This window comes from Panthera onca, chromosome C2 (genome assembly GCF_046562875.1).
Source record: "Panthera onca isolate mPanOnc1 chromosome C2, mPanOnc1 haplotype 2, whole genome shotgun sequence".
NCBI classification, from domain to species: domain Eukaryota; kingdom Metazoa; phylum Chordata; class Mammalia; order Carnivora; family Felidae; genus Panthera; species Panthera onca.
In genome coordinates this window covers 15,287,004-15,304,850 of record NC_138347.1, presented here as the reverse complement: position 1 = coordinate 15,304,850, position 17,847 = coordinate 15,287,004, and the positions used below count along the sequence as shown (strand labels likewise).

The 17,847-nt window shown below is 37.5% G+C and overlaps 1 protein-coding gene across 6 annotated transcripts in view; it reads right to left on the bottom strand.

Annotated features, from left to right (window-relative positions):
• Positions 1-17,847, bottom strand: part of GRIK1 (glutamate ionotropic receptor kainate type subunit 1) — a 368,154-nt gene that overhangs the window by 139,390 nt on the left and 210,917 nt on the right. For all 6 annotated transcript variants that reach the window (XM_060640365.3, XM_060640367.3, XM_060640366.3 and 3 more), the window contains exon 2: positions 2,577-2,744. In XM_060640365.3, the coding sequence (XP_060496348.1) occupies positions 2,577-2,744 (168 nt within the window). The remainder of the gene's footprint in view (positions 1-2,576; positions 2,745-17,847) is intronic.

Here is a 17,847-nt window from a genome sequence, read left to right as displayed (position 1 = left end):
GGTTTTCTCTTTATAAGATTTTATATACTCATTGAGAGAATTTAGAGTATTTTAAAGCATCAGGGAGAAAAAAAAGACCCTATAATTCCATCATCTTGGAATAATACCTCTTCATATTTTGGCATTCCAACTTATAAAAAATTGAATCTATGCAGACATAGGTTGATACGTTGCTTTCTTTAACACTGAATTTAACACTAAAAACACGCCCTTTCCCCCAAGTCATTACAGAGTCTTCGAAAGTATATTTTTTTGTGCCTGTAGAATAGCCGATTCCATGGCTATGTCATCATTTATTTTACTGTTCTGATGGTATTGAACCTTTAAGCTGATCCTAACGTTTGTTATTATAACTAATATTATAGTATTTAGTTGTTATATTTTTCTCTGAAGTTTACATTACTTTTTTAGAGTAGATTCTCAGCTATAATTAAATTACTTGATACATATTAGGCAAATTCCCTTCCAGAAAGATTGGGACCAATTATCCTCTACAACCATGCAAAATAGGGTCTACTCTCTTCATGCCGATATAAATTTATGCTGGCATTATATAGAAGTTTATAGTATCTCATTATTTTAATGCTAATTTTAAAAAGTTTGGAACTCCCGAGAGATAATAATTAAATATTTGAATTAAGTAATAACAAAATTTTTAAATGAAACTGTGTTAATTTTTATAGGAATGTTGTTCTACAAATAAAAACAAGTAGAAAAGTTATATGGCTTTGTCAAAATGATCTGACTGGATCTAGAGAGAAAAAAATAATAAAATTTTGAAAACCATATTTCAAATATCTACAGTACTGCAAATGTTTACAGTCATTCACAAGGAAAAACTTTCTCATGTTGTGCTCTTTGGCACTGAATTACTACATGAGATATGAAGACATATAATTTTCTGCATTAAGTGCCGTAAGTGTAAATTGCCATTGTCTACGGAAGCTCATTTCCTGGATATGTTTTCATTGGTAACAAAATGAGAGCATGAGAATGTGTGAACTGTTGTTTTGTCTAACATGGGCGATGGATTGAGATGCCTGCTAATATTTAGCTCTGGGATGCTAAAATGACTTGACAGAAAATCAATTTTTTGAATTCTGTTTGCCAGCAAATTACCAGTTTTAAGAAGCGTTGGGGGTGTTTAATTTACAAGTATGACAGGTACTTGAGACTGCAGAAAAGCTTTCAGTTTTATGTGGGTTGAAGTATCTTTGTTAAATGTGTTTGCCTGTCTAAGGTATTTGCTCAGCAATGTTTGTGTCTGCATGTGTGATAGAGAGGCAAGACAGAGACGGAGAGACACAGACAGAGATAAAGACAGAGATCAAAAGACAGAGACAGAGAGACAGAGAGAGGCAGAGGAGGAGAGAGATCAAACCCATAGAAATAATTTATGTGAAGATGACTTTGAAGAGCTGTATAAATAGAATTTTATTATTTGTTCATAGGTAACGCTGACCTATGTAGTATCTGCAATTCCATCCATCTTTAAAAAGAAAATGTTCTTATACTAAGGTCATGCCATAGATCGGAAGAAGAATCATTATACTGTTTGCTTTTCATCTGTGCTGCTAGGAAAACACTTTACCTTTTGTTTGTAAAGAGCACTAGGAATCCTGCAGAAGAGTGTGTAAGGTGCACACATCTCATGATGCTGAGTTAATTCTATGTGGAACAACCAATATTAGTTCCTTGGAAATCGGCATAAACATGGTGTTCATTGCATTCCATTTATTTGTGTGTTTTTAACTGGCAAAACATTCCTCTATGAGGGAAAGAGCCTCTTCTCCTATGGGGGTTGCCGAGTGGCCTTGGTGTCCACAATACCACCTGCATGGAGTCTCAACAGCTCCCTGGTTAGAGGCCAAGTTGTGAGTGTATTGAATGTGACTGTACTTGGGAGTAGTCTCAGGAGTGTTTGAGGGACATCTAAACAAGCCCCGCAATCCCAGTGGCTCTTTCCAGGACAGAAACCTTGCAGCCTATGTATAAATTAGATTACTTTTTAGGACCTTGCCTTCTTGGAAGAAAAAGAGAATCAGGGAAAAAAAATGCAGAGATTGTCTCCTAGGTTTAATTTTTATATTTTTATGACTTTGTGAAAAGGACTTTTAAAAAAAAAAAGTTGAGAAAATCCTAGGTAAACCCAGTAGTTTACAACCTGTTAAAATTCAGGGTGTGAGTTATGTGCGTTGTGGACATTTCCACATGCTCGGTGGGTATGACCTTCCACGAAGTTTTATTTGACTGCGCTGTACAATTTCATGGTGGTATCTCAGCCTCAGGAAGGAAAAACAGATCAAGCTTGACATTTTCCATTCACAGCTGAACCAGTTAATCATAGAGTAGAGGGCACTGAAGGGTGAGCTAATCGGAATGGCCCAGAAAACAGAGCTAGGCAACATCCATTAGGATCCTTCAGATTGTACTGGACAGTGACATCAAGGACCGAGATTTCCTGCAACCCATTTACACAAAGATGTCCACTCTGACAAAGGACAGGTAGCAAAAACGGTGACTTGTGGAGCAGACACATCACCCAAAAAAACTTCAAAAAATGGGAAAATAGTTACCTCTCCGTGAGGCTTCAAAACTATCAAAAAGATTAATTCTCTGGATGTCATAGGTTAACGTGGTGTTAGGCATCAGGGTTCGATTTCTGTTAATGCTGGTGACTGCGAACTTGAATGCTAATTCTTCAACATTAACAGGTTCGTTTTCCACAGTTTCAAAAATCCCTCCTGCAGAAGCAAAAGAGATGCATGAGAAGCATTAGTCACATCATTCCTGTGTATTTTTTAAGAAGAATATTAATGATTCAGACAAAAGGCCCTCCGAAATAAATGTGGCAATGGTCAGAACAGATCCCAAAACCAGTGTTAAAAGTTTATCAGCATGTGTCACATGCACAGAAATAGGTCTTCATATGTATGCCTCGGTTTTCAAATCCAAAGTTGGACTATATATTACCTCTCAGATGGCCAACATATTCCAAATATTTAATACCACGTCAAGCATAACTGACAACATGGTGGAAAGTGATTTTCCACAGTTCGGACATGAATCACACCGTGGTTGACCTAAACATAATTTGAGCTGTATCTGGTAAGGACCATCCCTCTTCAGAATGAAGCTCTTTTGATTCAAAAGCAGACCTTTTAGACTCTAGATAGATCATTCAGAGAGTTGAGTGGGGTCAAAACGAGACATACATACACTTAAAATTTTCAAAGTAAAAGCATTTCTTCTTTTCTTATCACTCAAAATTCTGAGGTCATATTCTAGCACTTTCCGAAGTGCACAGGCAGATTAAAAGAACTGTTGTTTGTTTTGTTTTGAGAAACTGTTTGGTCTGGCCCCAAAGCAAGCCTACATCCCATCTCTAGAGAAATATGCTTTTCCCCTAACAGAGAATATGCACCAAATCTTTGATATCTCAAACATGAGGATCTCCTCACAGGTGGCAATATGAAATATCAGTGCTTAAAGCCTCGTGGGAGAATTCATCTCTGACTTTGCTTGACATGGTGGTATTAGTAGGTGTAATTGGAGTATTTTTAACTGTACATTCTTAATTTTTTTAATAGACACAAGACACACAGTAGAGTCTCTCTTAACTGACCTCTACTTAACTTATTCCTTGATTGACCAATACTCCTAATTTCCCTTGAATAAAGCATTAACTGGGTTCCACGAAATGCTGAATACTTATAACTGGGTCTAACCATTGAGGGACCTCTTACTGAGGGTAAGTTGCAGGTTTTTTCCAAAGTTGGTTATGCCAGATTGATTTGCAAACACTTCAAGTTCTCTCTACAATCAAAAGAAAGAAAGAAAGAAAGAAAGAAAGAAAGAAAGAAAGGGAAAGAAGGAAGGAAGGAAGGAAGGAAGGAAGGAAGGAAGGAAGAAAGGAAGGAAGGAAGGAAGAAAATATGGGAAAGAAAGAAGATAAGGAAAAGGAAAAGGAAAGGAAAGGAAAAGAAGGGAAAGGAAAGGAAGAAAAGGAAAAAAAAGAAAAGAAAAGGCAAAGGAAAAGAAAAGGAAAGGAAAGGAAAGAAAAATCTAAAGTTGAAAATCTCAAATAACCATCACAAGCAACTGTATGATTTATGTGTATCCTTATAAAAAGAACTCTAATTGGCAAACTGCAATTTAAAGAAATTACTCTGACTTTATTTTGAAAGAACTGTAAACAAATACACATCTATAATATTTATTATTATAAATACTATAAATTATTATAACTTATTAATTATAAAATTAATTATTATTTTGCAATTTCCTGCTCACTTGATTTTCTGTATTAAATAACAAATTACAATGTCAGGTTGCAAAAGCTGAGAAGGTTCATACGAAATTACTTTGGCTTCCTTTGACAATGTCTCTGGGTTTTAGACTGATGATAGGAGATATTCTTCTAGAGATCATTTCCCTGTTCTCTGAGAAACCAAAGTTGAGCGCTGTGTGACCATGGTATGAGATCATGTTAACCTTTACCTACAGATTCTTACTGGACACTTATTCTGAAGTCAATGTTAGGAAAAATTTTGCTCTTAAGTGACCTTATCTATGTATTTGTTTTTCTTCTCTCAGACAATGCTGAGGCAGGTGGGCAAGCTTTTAGTTCTCTCAGACTGCTAAGTGGATTCTCCATAGTGCAATGGTAAGCTCGGATAATAGAAGAAGACAGATATGAAGCTGACCCACAATTAGAATGACCCAGACTTAAGTTCAGAAACTGTGTGGTGTTAGGGCTTCCACAGTAATTATTAGCATTTTTTTAAATGTCTATCTCTTCGAGCACGTGGTGAAAACCCTTAGGAAGAGAAAATGTGTCTTATACAGAATCACCATTCTTATGGAGACGAAAGTAACTTAAAATGTTCAGCCTATAACTATTTAGGAGAAAGATCAGTCATTGGCTCAAATGTAAGCATCACTTATTTGCATAAGCAGGCTGGTAGAGGGAATACATACCAGAATGGGAATCAGAAATTCTGAATTTTGGACCTTGGTCCACCCACTTCTTTTTTGAGAAAGAATCTTAAATATTGGGAAGAAAGTTACCATGAAACAGCTCCTTGGTAATATTTCATTTAAGCCTTATAACATGCCATATGTGAGGTAGCATTTCTGTTTTTATATATGAAAAAGTGAAATGAGAGATCACACACTTTGCCTAGCTTATTCAAGTTCTCTAAGCCTTTTCTGTGACAAACTCAGGTGCTGGATTCTCCAATCTATGCACACATAGGGCAATGTAATAGAGAATATATGTATTCTCTATATAGAACTGTATATAATTGATTTATATACATTATAATGCATAGTGTTATACATATGTATTCTCACTTTGTCAATTTATTTCTGATGTCCTTCATCTCCAAGTGTGGTTTAATAATGCTTCTTTTCTTACCTTAGAGGATTTCTCTGTGTACGGAATGTTATAACGCATGGATGGTGCCCTGAAAACTCAATCATTCCCCAGAAATAAGTTAGTATTATTACATGTGGATAAAGAGGAATTAGAAATTGTTGTAAAACTGCCTACTCACCTCAAAATTGTTCCTTTGGTATATAGTTGGCTTTTACATAAAGCTGAACGTCCCTGAGTTTAAGATAATGACAAGTGTTTTTATTATGTGCTTATGTGGTGAGTAGGTGAACTCTGTTTTGTCATTTTGGGGGCAATTCTCTTTCATTCTGGCACCAAACAAGCGTTACAAATGCCATTAGCTCGACATCCCACCACACTCTCCTTTTTTCCTTAGGAAGGGCTGCTGCTGAACACCAAAACCCTGCAGTGAAGTAAGGCATATAGAGGGCTGAGGAAGTACCAGGAAAGTGCAATCTGATAGAGACAGGACAGTCATTGATGGGCACTATTCCAGTTCCTCCTAAGGAAGCAGACTTTTAAGCATTCACCATTTCCTCATAGTTTCAGATTTGACAAAACTGAACCTCAGAGTCTTTGATAGAGTAGAGGGACACACACCAAGGGACTCATGCATGATTTAAAAACAATAGTGTTTATTTATTTTTCGAGAGAGTGATTGACAGAATGTGAGCAGGGGAAGAGCAGAGAGAGAGAGGAAGACACAGAATTTGAAGAAGGCTCCAGGCTCTGAGCTGTCAGCACAGAGCCTGACGCGGGGCTCAAACCCACAAACCGTGAGATCATGACCTGAGCCGAAGTCGCACGCTCAACCGACCGAGCCACCCTGGCGCCCCATGATTATTTTTTTAATTTGTGGGTGTGGGGTTGTCAATGAGATATTTCAAGTCTTTGGGGTTCTGTATGTAGTCAGTTTCTGGCCTCAGTCATCTGTACGCTTGGATCTCCTGGTTTCAACAGGAGGAACTCCTACCTGGGTCTTTCCTCTGTTCCTCTTCCTTCTCTGTTCTTCCCCTCCCTTTGGCCCTCCCCCTTGCCCTTTTCTGTCAAGGTCAGTCTCTCTCTCTCTCTCTCTCTCTCTCTCTCTCTCTCTTTCTCTGTTTCACCCATCCATGTGAAGACAGAAGAGAAGGCAGCTGTCTACAAGCCAGGAAACATGTCCTCAAAGACACCAGCTCTGTTGATGTCTTGACTTACACTTCCCAGACTCCAGAACTATGAGAAATAAGTGTTTGTTGTTTAAGCCACCAAGTCTGTGATATTGTCATGGCAACCCAAGCTAAGATATACATCTTTATTTTTTACCCAAGGGCTTTGAAATCAAAACTGGACAATTATAGTGGAAATCACATCTGTGCATGTAAAATTATCTTCCAATAGGGTTCTAAATTTGGTACAGTGGTTTAAGGTAAGCAGAGAAAAACTCACTTGAAATCTCAATACGGATTTAGGCAGCAGAGTTCCATCACCACAGGTGTGTTTCTGTCTCTGTTGGGTAGATTCCTGCATCAACAAGTCCAGGCTAAGACAGGTGGTTTTGTTTTGTGACCAAAGGGACACAGATGGAAACGAGAGATGACTACATCCTGCACAGATAACAGGCTGCCTTTAAGAAGGCCAAGTAAGAGCTTGTGGTTTGTGTCACGTAATTCTGTCTAGACTTCCAAGAGAATTGGTTTTAATCACAAACTCACCGATTGTTGGGTCAAAAAACATGATCATTTTAGGGAAGAGGCAGTACTTAGTCAAGGCTAAGACTGACTGCTGTCCTGTTTGCAATGATACCTAAGGTAAACAATGGTTTCCACATTTTTCCTAGCCCCTATCCCATTTGTGCAGAATCATAATGTTATGGGATGGAGTCCAGAAATTGTCTGTATTTGAAAAAGACCCAGTTTGGCTATAGGTCCCATTGCTTGATTGATTGATTGGTTGATTTTTTTAGGTTCCAGGGATACTTAATAATCTGCTTCCTAATGTTCCTTCAAATCACCACCTTCATCCAAAGACCCTTCCCTCTAACTCTATGCCTACAACATTGCAATTCAGTTAATGAGCATTTATTTGGTCCTACTCTGGAGTGTGTATGTTTTTTTCCAGGTGAGAACTGTGTTTAGCCCTGACAAAAAAACTGGGTGGTCACTAGCTTTCCACAAAGCAGGGAGTTAACACAGTTAACGTCAGTGTGGGTATAACGTGGTAGAAAAGGAGGCCCCTTTTACAGGCACATATCTTAAAGAAAAGCAGTTCTACCCTTGTCTATTGTTTCCACACCTGCTCCCTCTAAGTAGAGCCTGTGCTGGATGATGAGTGGGCAGTATGAGATTTGCCCCTTCTTCCCAAAAGGAATTTAAGAAAAGCAAAGCTACATTGTGCTAGGGAATTCATCTTGCTTGATGATGAAAAGAAAAGAAAAGAAAAAACCCCATTGAAATAATAACATTGAATCTCATTCCCATAAAAGGAATATATTGTTCTGACTTGACTTACCCTGTAATGGTAAATGTCTTCCGATAATACATGTACAGTAATACCATTCAGAAATGTAACAAAATTACATCCTCATATATTTAAGTTCTTTTTTTTCGACTTCAACTGATTGTATATGCCATGTCTATGACTCTGCTGAAGAACTCATTTTTTTCATTTACTGATTCATTCACTATTTAATTATTTATTTATGAAATGCTTAGCTTCCTATGAGTCAGACACTGTACTTGGCACTGGGAATACAGCAGTAAAAAAAAAAAAAAAAAAAAAAAAAAAAAAGAAAGAAATCTGACTTTTGGAGCTTACATGCCAGAAGGGGAGCTGATCATGAATAGGAAGAAAGGCACTGACATGTTAGGGTAGGAGGCCAGGAAAGATCTCACAAAGAGGACAACTTCTAAGTAAGAACCTAAGACATTGAAAGAAGAGCATTCCAGTCAGAGGGAACAAAATATTCTATGGTAGGAGCTGCCTGGTGTTAATTTTGAGGAGCAGTGAGGATGAAAGACGGTGAGCTGGGTCGGGTCTGGACTGATAGAAGATGAGCAGAGGGCAGCGACAGGGGTGGATTAGGGCCAATCATAAAGGGTTTATGGGCCGTAATAGGACCTGGATTTTATTCTGAGTGAGATGGGAAGCTACTGGAGAGTTTTGAGTAGACAAATGACATTTCAAGAGGATCTCCCTATGTGCCGTTGTGATTTATAATAAGACATATATGTTGGTCTTCATCCCCCTTTTTGGTGCAGAGCTCCTAAAACCATTGGAATTTCCTAAGTGATAAGAGCAATGAAGTTGTCTTTTGTCATGCTGATAATGTGATTTGAGGGCTCCACCTAAGAATGGGGGCTGATTGCCCAGAGAACCAATCCTATGATTAGAGGGTTGGGACTTTTAGTTCCACCCCCTGACCTCCAGGGAGGGGAGAGGACCTAGAGGTGGAACCAACTGCCAATGGCCAAGAAGTCCATCAATCATGCTTATGTAATGAAGCCTCCATAAAAGCTCAGAGGGATGGGGTTCATAGAGCTTCCTGGGTGGTGAAAACCTCCATGCCCTGAGAGGGTGATGTGCCCCAACTCCATGGGAACAGAAGCTTCTGTGCTTGGTACCCTCCTAAACCTTCCCTTGTGTATCTCTTCATTAATATGCTTTAATAAACTGACAAATGCAAGTAAGTGTTTCCCTGAGTTCTGTGAGCTGCTCTAGCAAATAATCAAATCCAAGGAGGAGGAAATCATGGAAACCTCTGATTTGCAGCTGAGTTATTCAGCAATTGTGGGTAACCAGGGACCTACTAGCTATTGGTTTCTGAAGTAGCAAGGCAATCTCATGGCACTCAGCCCTTATCCTGTGGAGTATGAAACTATGTCCAGGTAGGTAGTTTCAGAATTGAGATAAACTGTAGAATACCCAGCAGGTGTCACAGAGAATTGCTTGGTGTGGGAAAATCACCACCCATTTGGTGACCAGAAATGTCAGAAGTGTTGTGAGTACAGTAGTTGTGTGAGAGCAAAGGAGACACACAGGGCACAGGGTCCCTACAGCTCACCCTGTTTTCTGTACTGTGAACAGACTGAAGGGAGGAGAGGGGCAAGAGAAAAAGCCGAGATCTGCTACTGAACCCACTACAATATCAGGTGACTAACCAGAGGCACTGGGGTAATGCAGGGGACTGACGATGATGGTTTGGTATAGATTAGCAGTTGTTGGGGTACGGCAAAAAGTGGCGAAATTCTAAATAAAAATTGAAGGTAGAGCTGGCAGGATTTGCTGACCAATTAGAAGTGAAAAGAGAGTCAAGAATGACATCTGGCTTTCGGCCTGAAATTGCCATTCACCAAGATGAAGAAAAGAGCAGGTGCCTGATTTGGAGCATGATTACTGTGTGATTCTTGTTGCAAATCTGAGTGGAGATGTCAACTAGGAAGTCACCTATACTGATCTGGATTCCGTGGGAGAGACGTGGTCTAGAGATAGAAATTTGGGAGTCATCATCAAAGTTTATGCTTAGGTGGTGTTTAAAGCCGTAAGACTGGGTTGACATCACCCAAGAGCAGGTGTAGATGGAGAGAGGCAGAGATTAGAATGATACAGTCAGAAACCAAGGAATTGCCTGGAGCCACCAGAAGCTGGAGGAGGCAAGGAATTGAATCTTTCCTGGAACCTGAAGAAGTTGGATCCTGTTAAAAACTTGATTTTGAACTTCTGGGCTCCAGAACTGTGAGAAAATGGATTTCTATGGTCTTAAACCACACAGTTTTCTTGTAATTTGTTACAGCAGCCATAGGAAACTAATAACAAAAAGAAACTTTCAGTAGTGGATGCTTTTAATTATTGTATTTTTCTCCTTCATAAAATGTTACTTTATTTAGTATATCAGATAGCAATCTTTAGCTCTCTAACTTGATTTTGCAAATAAAGCAAGTAACTGTACCATATAACACATTGGGTTTCTTTGTTTGTTACACTTTCCTGTTTTATTCTTGATATGACAGGGCCGTGATGTTATTATGCATATTCTAATAAACCTCGCTTACCCCCTTAACTAGCTGTTGTGTGCCCATTGTGACAAACTGCGAGGTCATCCAGGGAAGAAGGGTGAAACTATTAGCTGGCAATCAAGAAATGGAAAGCTTCAGTAGTGTTGATTCCTGTTTTGCATTCCTGTGGAACGATAACCATTCCAGAAGCTATCAGCAGAAAACAAGATGGCAATTTGATCTATTCCTTTGCTGATAGCTACTCCTTAAATATACAGTATTATATTGCCTGTCTTTATTGCCATATCCATAATTCTATTTTATTACATCATAAGCAATTTACTATAGGTCTATATTTACTGCACCTTTAATTTCAAGCCTATACATTTAAATTCTAGGATTCCCTTAGATAATACTCTCTTTCCCACTCAGCTTACCTCTTCTTGTTTTACTTTTGGAGACCAATATAATCTTGGTAAAGATTTCATGCTAGGTGAATTTGGATGGGAAGCACGTGTTCCTTGATCAAATGGAGAGTGAATGGATAAGGGGCACCTGAAATTTTACCTTTCGTGAAGTCCTGATTAAGGACAAAGCTGTGGGTAAGGACAAGGCCAGCCTCAATGGTCTGGCTGTTGCCCAAACCTACAAGTATCTTCAGATTTTGGTGTCCTTTGAAGAGGGGGAATGGTGTTTGACATCCCCCCCTAATACAACAACCACATCTAAACTCTCTTTGAGTCTCAAAGAGAGCTGCATGAATTCAGTAGGAATGACCTTTAAGGAGGAAGAGAATATGTCTTGGAGTAAGGAATTCCTGAGATGGTTCAGATGTTAGCGGTTATGGGAAAGGCCAGTTAATGGAAAAGCTACGGATAATGGGCTGTTTAGCACATGCTGCCAGGAATTTTTCTTAATAAATTGGAGTTGCACATTAAAAAAGAAAAGACAATACATCCAAAGCCAAAGAAAGGTACTCTATTCTAGTGATATTCAATATTCAACTTGATTCAATTGATCCAACATTATTGGCCATCTATTAATAGCTATGATTATGCTGGCAGCAATGGAAGACACAAAGAGGGACACACTTGGCTTACGCCATCAGCAGAATTCCCAGCCTCGTGGTGGTAGATTACAGAAAAGAACACTATGTACAGTAGTTAATTATTTCATAACAGAACAAGAAGCCCACTCTTTGTCCCTTCCAGTGTGGAGTCTTTCTTGATTTTTCCAGCCAGAGGTGAACTCTTCCCTCTCTTTTGATAACATACAATCCAGTACATATTTGGGGAATTCACTTTGGTGTAAAATCATAAGCTGAGAGTCTAACTGTTCTTTGAAGGTGGAGACGGTGTTTATTGATCTCCGCCTTCTACCAGGACTAAATGTCTTGATTTGGACATAGTACATTGCCTTTCAAAATGACCATTCAGTTGAGTTGAGTCTCTTCTTTGTGACTTAACACCCTGCCTGATGAGGTAGTACGTTCTGCCAAGGGAGAGAAGCTTATGAGAGTGATGGAGAGAAGGAGGGTGGCTGTGTGAGGTGGTAGAGAATGCCCCGACTTTCCTCTTTCTACCTTGTTAGCAGTGACTGCTCCCTGTCTCCCAACCGCTACGGCACATGGTCCTCAAGCACTTTCAAAGCTCTGACCCTTCCTTAAAGGCTCACCTGTCATAGGGCCACCAGCTCCTTAACACTTTAGCAGAATGGCTCATCTCCTATTCAACAGCAGATTTCAGGCAAGAATCAGGAATATTGCTGAAGGATTCATGCCAAATTTACTTTCGTGAAATTTTGTGATCACTCTACTCTCTGTTGAGAGCTTTTAGCATCTCATTTAAATGACACAGATTCATACCAAAAGGCTCAAATTTCATTTCTACTTGTTAAATGAATGGAATATGCCAACTTCATACCTTGTAGTTTTAAGGAAGCTGTGTTCTACACTTCATTACAATTGCCTAGTTTTCTTCTGCCCTATTTCTGCCATCTCTGAAGCTGAAATTTCTCCTTGCTGAAAACGAAATAAATATTGCTGTTAAAAATGACAACTGTTGTCTGAAGCCAGAACAAATGGAAGTTCACAGCTCTGACAGAGCAGTATTTACCAATGTGTGTGCGCAGAAGTTGCCCATGAAATGCTACAGGCAAAAGGAAGTTCAATGATCAGGTCCGCTTAGGAAAAATTGCTTAGCATCATTCCTTTTTGGAAATCCTCACTGCACAAAAACATAGAAGAGTCTCTCAGAAGTCCTACAATAAAGAAACAATTTGACTCTGGTTGGCCCATCGTTTCTCATTCATTTGATTATAGTAATGAAAAGTTGGACACTAGGTTCTTGATCTGAAATATTAACCCTCTGATTATGATGCTGCTTTTTGAAAAATTAGTATTAAATTTCTAATGTCAATTTTTACTCCTTTTTCATTAAAAAATAACCAAAGCATGAAGATGGTTTGCATTTTATGAAAAAGTCATCTTTTAATCAATCATCTCAAAGATATGTTGTGGACAGAAGGCAAGTCCTTAACATTTAATGTAAATCTTTTAAATGCAAAGTCCTTTGCTACATTTTCTTTTTCTTTCTTATTATTTTCTATTAGTTTTTTTTTAACATCTATGCATATTTATTTGAAATATCAAAAAAATACTTTCAATAAAATTTTTCATTTACTGATTTGAAAATTGTACAAAATGGTGAACGAGGTAACAATACTGTTTTAGAATCTCAAAAAAATTAGAGTCTGATTTAAACATTCACATATTTACTACTACCCTGTTTCTTTAAAGAGTATCAAATTGAGGGGCACCTGAGTGGCTCAGTCGGTTAAGCGTCTGACTTCCGCTCAGGTCATGATCTCACAGTTTGTGAGTTCGAGCCTGGCGTCGGGCTCTGTGCTGACAGCTCAGAGCCTGGAGCCTGTTTCAGCTTCTGTGCCTCCCTGTCTCTCTGCCCCTCCCCTGCTCATGCTCTGTCTCTCTCTGTCTCAAAAATAAATAAACATTAAAAAAATCTAAAAACAAAGAGTATCAAATTGAAACTCTGTATTACTATTGTTAAAGTATGCTAGCCCAGAAGGTATTTGAGTTGAGCAAACCCGAGATTTGCTCATAATCACATTCTAAGATCCAATGCTATAAAATGAACAGAGTTTGCACTGACATAAATAATGAATAAGCTCTATGGAAATTACTTCTCAGAGAAAATCTTTTTGTGAAACACTTCAGTCTCAGATGAAGAGAGATAAACTTGACTATTACATGTACGTGGGAAAGCTAGATGTTGGTCAAAAATAAAATACAATTAATATTGCACCACAGAGGGATTTGTGTATCAAATACCACTGGTAGGAACTTTTGGAAACATGCACCACATATTTTGAAAGTCGTAAAATCTGGAAATTCTCTCTGGAAATTCTCCTTGCTACTCATTTACATATATTTTTAAATATGCTGTACTCGGTGAACTCCCATGATGGAGACCACTATCCAGTATTTGAGTAAACATTGTTTTCTTCTCTAAATAATTTTGTTTTAAAAACATGTAAGTTGTGTAAAAAGTTGAAAGAAAAACAACAAAATGCAATCACACCGGGGTGAAATAATTATTATTAACACTGGTTGATTTTCCCTCCATTTTATTCTTATAACTGAATTGTCTTTGAAGTAATTAAGGTGGTGCTATCTTATTATCTCCTGGCATTTTCACAAAGGCATCTCCCCCTGAAAGCAAATCTCATTATTATTATTTTTTAATGTTTATTTAAGAGAGTGCAAGCAGGGGAGGGGCAGAAAGAGTCGGAGACAGAGAATCGGAAGCAGGCTCCACCCTTTCAGCACAAAGCCTGAGGCGGGTGTCAAACTCAGGAAATGGGAGATGGTGACCTGAGCCGAAGCTTGACGCTCAACTGACTGAGCCACCCAGGTGCCCCTAGGAAGCCTTATTTTTCATGGTTGTCTAATATTTCAATGGATATAGCAGGTTTACCTAATCAACTTCACTTTTTTTTCTTTTGGTAAGTTGTTACTAATTTTTCACTGTTAAAAAAAATTTTTTTTAACGTTTTTATTATTGAGAGACAGACACAGAGCGACAGCAGGGAGAGGGGTAGAGAGAGGGGGAGACACAGAATCCAAAGCAGGCTCCAGGCTCTGAGCTGTCAGCACAGAGCCCGACGGGGGGCTCGAACTCACCGACCATGAGATGGTGACCCGAGCGGAAGTCAGCTGCTCAACTGACTGAGCCACCCAGGTGCCCCACTAATTCTTCACTGTTATAAATCCTGTTATAATTGACATTTTGTACTTTCCTTGATTCGGCCAGGAGAAAGAAAAACACCTTGAAATGTATTTATTAGGTCCTAAATTATAGACCATTTAAGCTTTTGTTAAATAATCCTAAACTGCATGCAGGAGGGAAGCTGACTTGTACAAGTATTTTCTATCTACTGTGTCTAAATGTCCACTTGAACTGCAACCTTGTGGAGATTCAGCATGGTTTTTAAGTTAGCTTGTAGCAGAAAGTATTTATTATTGCTTTAATATGCATGCCTTCGAATAGGGATGAATTTAACTTTTAAAACTTATTTACCACTTATTTGTATATCTGTAATTTTAAATTGCTTGTTCTCGTCCTGTGCCTTTTGTATATTTTGAGACAATAATTGTTTTTGTTATGGATGTAGGTTACTCTCTTACTCAAAAGGATTTACAGCCTTTGACATTTTCACTGCAAATATTTCCCAGTTCATTATTCAGCTTTTGATGCTGATCAGATTCTTAGGCAGAGAAATGTTTAAAGTTTTATAATGTCAAATATATTGATTTTTCCCCCCTTGAAACATGAAACACTTGTGGTCGTTGGATCTTTCCCTCTGGATGAATGAGAGGATTGCACCTCATCTGGGGTTTGGATGGGGCTGGGTGACTCGTTCTGTCCAGTGACTTGCGAGCAAAAGTTACAGATGTCACTTTGTGGACAGAGGGCTTAACTGCCATCAGGAGGACCTTCAGAGCTTTTTATCATTTCCCTCTGTCCCAGTGATTGGAATATTATAGGTAAAAATTGCTCCTTTGGCCTGGGATCCAGAGGGAGGGAGTGAGGAGCAGAGCCAGAAACAAACTCACTATTTCCAGTGTAGTAAGAAAACACACAGAGACTCTTAAATACAGAGAACAAACTGAGGGTGGGGGATGGACATTGAGGAGGGCACTTGTTGGGATGAGCACTGAGTGTTGTATGTAAGCCAATTTGACATTAAAAAAAAAAAAAACCCAGACATTTCGCAGTAAACATGCAGATTATTCTGGAAACAAAAAAAAAGCCTCTGTTTTGGGGGAAGTGATTTGTTACAGTCACTGCATCTGGCCTTGCGAGACTGTTGGAATATTTACGTTTAGAAGTTTCTACTCTATCCACCAAACTGATAAATATTCACATACATAATTACTCTTAGGATTTCAAAAAAGATATTTTACTTTCCGCAATTAGTTATTTAGTCCATTTGAAATTTATCCTGGCATGTGGTAGCAGGGGAAAAGCTAACATAATTATGCTACATATATATAATCACCCACTGATGTATATAATTACCTACGGATGTGTTTCACCATGTTCATCACATACGGAGTTAGTACATAATTTAGGTTCCTGACTAATTCTGTCCTGTTGACCTTTCTGCCTATGCATATGCTAGCATTATATTGTGTTAATACTAGCTTTAACACTTGCTGGGGAAATGGACACGTCTTCCTAAATTACTCTTCTTATATATGATTTTCTTGAAAATTTTTTGCCTATTTACTGATTGAAATTCTTTCAGGAATATCGTTAAATGTGTAACTTGCTTTTTTTGAATTATAAAAAAGTATCCCATCTTTCTAAGAGCATAGGCATACATTTATTAGTTTTCTTTTATTTTAGTTTTCAGAAACAAATCACACATTAATATATTTTCCTAGATATTGCAAGGGTTTTTATTTTTTGATAGTTGAGTTTTATCTTTTATACATATATTATTACTAATTTTGTTTTATTCCTGGACCTCATTGAGGAATTATTGATAGGCATAATTGTAATTGATTATATTTTTCTGTGTGTATCTCCATCAACTTGCCTTCCTGAGCTATAATTACTGAATATTCTGTTTATTTGTTGAGTTTTCTCGTAATGTGATCGTCTCCAAATATCCATTATCTCTTTTTTTGCTTATTGCATTGTCTAGGCTTGAATCAAAGGCATATGCTATTATATAATTATGTTAGTATTCTTATGAGCTCAAAAGTTCTTAAAACATGAGATTGAATATCAAGTATATTGATTTTTGTCCTATTTGTCAGGATAAAACATGAAAAATATGTAGTGTAAGGAAGCAGTAACCCATCCCTCATGATAAATGCCAAGAATGTCCTCATTGCCTCTTTTGAAAAATTAAAAAATAGCATTGGGGGCACTTTCGTGGATCTCCCCTTATACCTAAATTGTACTTTCTGTCATTTTAATTATTAAAAATTTATAAGTGTATCCATACTTTTTTATTTATTAAAGCATTTGGGTTTGCATATTTATATTTCCAGCCAGCTTCAGCTATATTTCACACATTTTACTAGATGTGTTTGCATTCTTGTTATTTTATAGATATTTTAAAAATAATGCATTATTTCCTCATTGACTTAACAGTTAGTCATCTTTAAATTTCAAAATTTGAAGTTTCTTTAAATATTTCTTTTTTCTAATTTAAAAGAAAGCTGCTTAGCTACATTACTTAAAGTTTAGGATATACAAAAAAGGAGAAAAAAATAAGAATTTAAAATTCCACCACTCAGAGAGTTAATGATATCAAAATTTACTTGTATTTTCTTTTGATGTTCTTTGCAGTATGTGCATCTGTAGTAGAATCATACTGCATACAAAATGTTGTATTTTTCTGCTTTTTGTCTCAATGATATTCTCTGTTATTTAATATTTATGAAATATAATTTTGATGATGTATAATATTCTATCTCAAAAACAAAAGTGTGTTTAGAGAACTCTATTGTTGGACATCTTTATTTACAATTCTTTGCTATCAAAGATAATGCTTTAATAAATATATCTTTGTGAAAAAAATAGTGTTTTCCTGGTATCTTTTTCCTCAATTCTTCTATGTGAAATTCAGTGTCAATAATATGTTAATTTTTAAAGATTTTGATGTATATTACCTAATCATTCTCAAGAAAGATTTCATCAATTTACATGCCTACCATGAGTATATAAAAGTGCACATTTTTCTGAATTTCTAGGCATTGTAAATAAAAATAAATCAATTCCCTAGGCAAAACCTTTGCAACCGATGGTTATTTATGTTCACATTTCATTGACTATTAATGAAGCTGGACATTTTCTCGAAATGTCCTGTTGTATTTCTCTGTATGTGTTCTTTTACACATTCTTAAATCCTGGCTCCTGCCCATTTTGAATGGGGTATCTA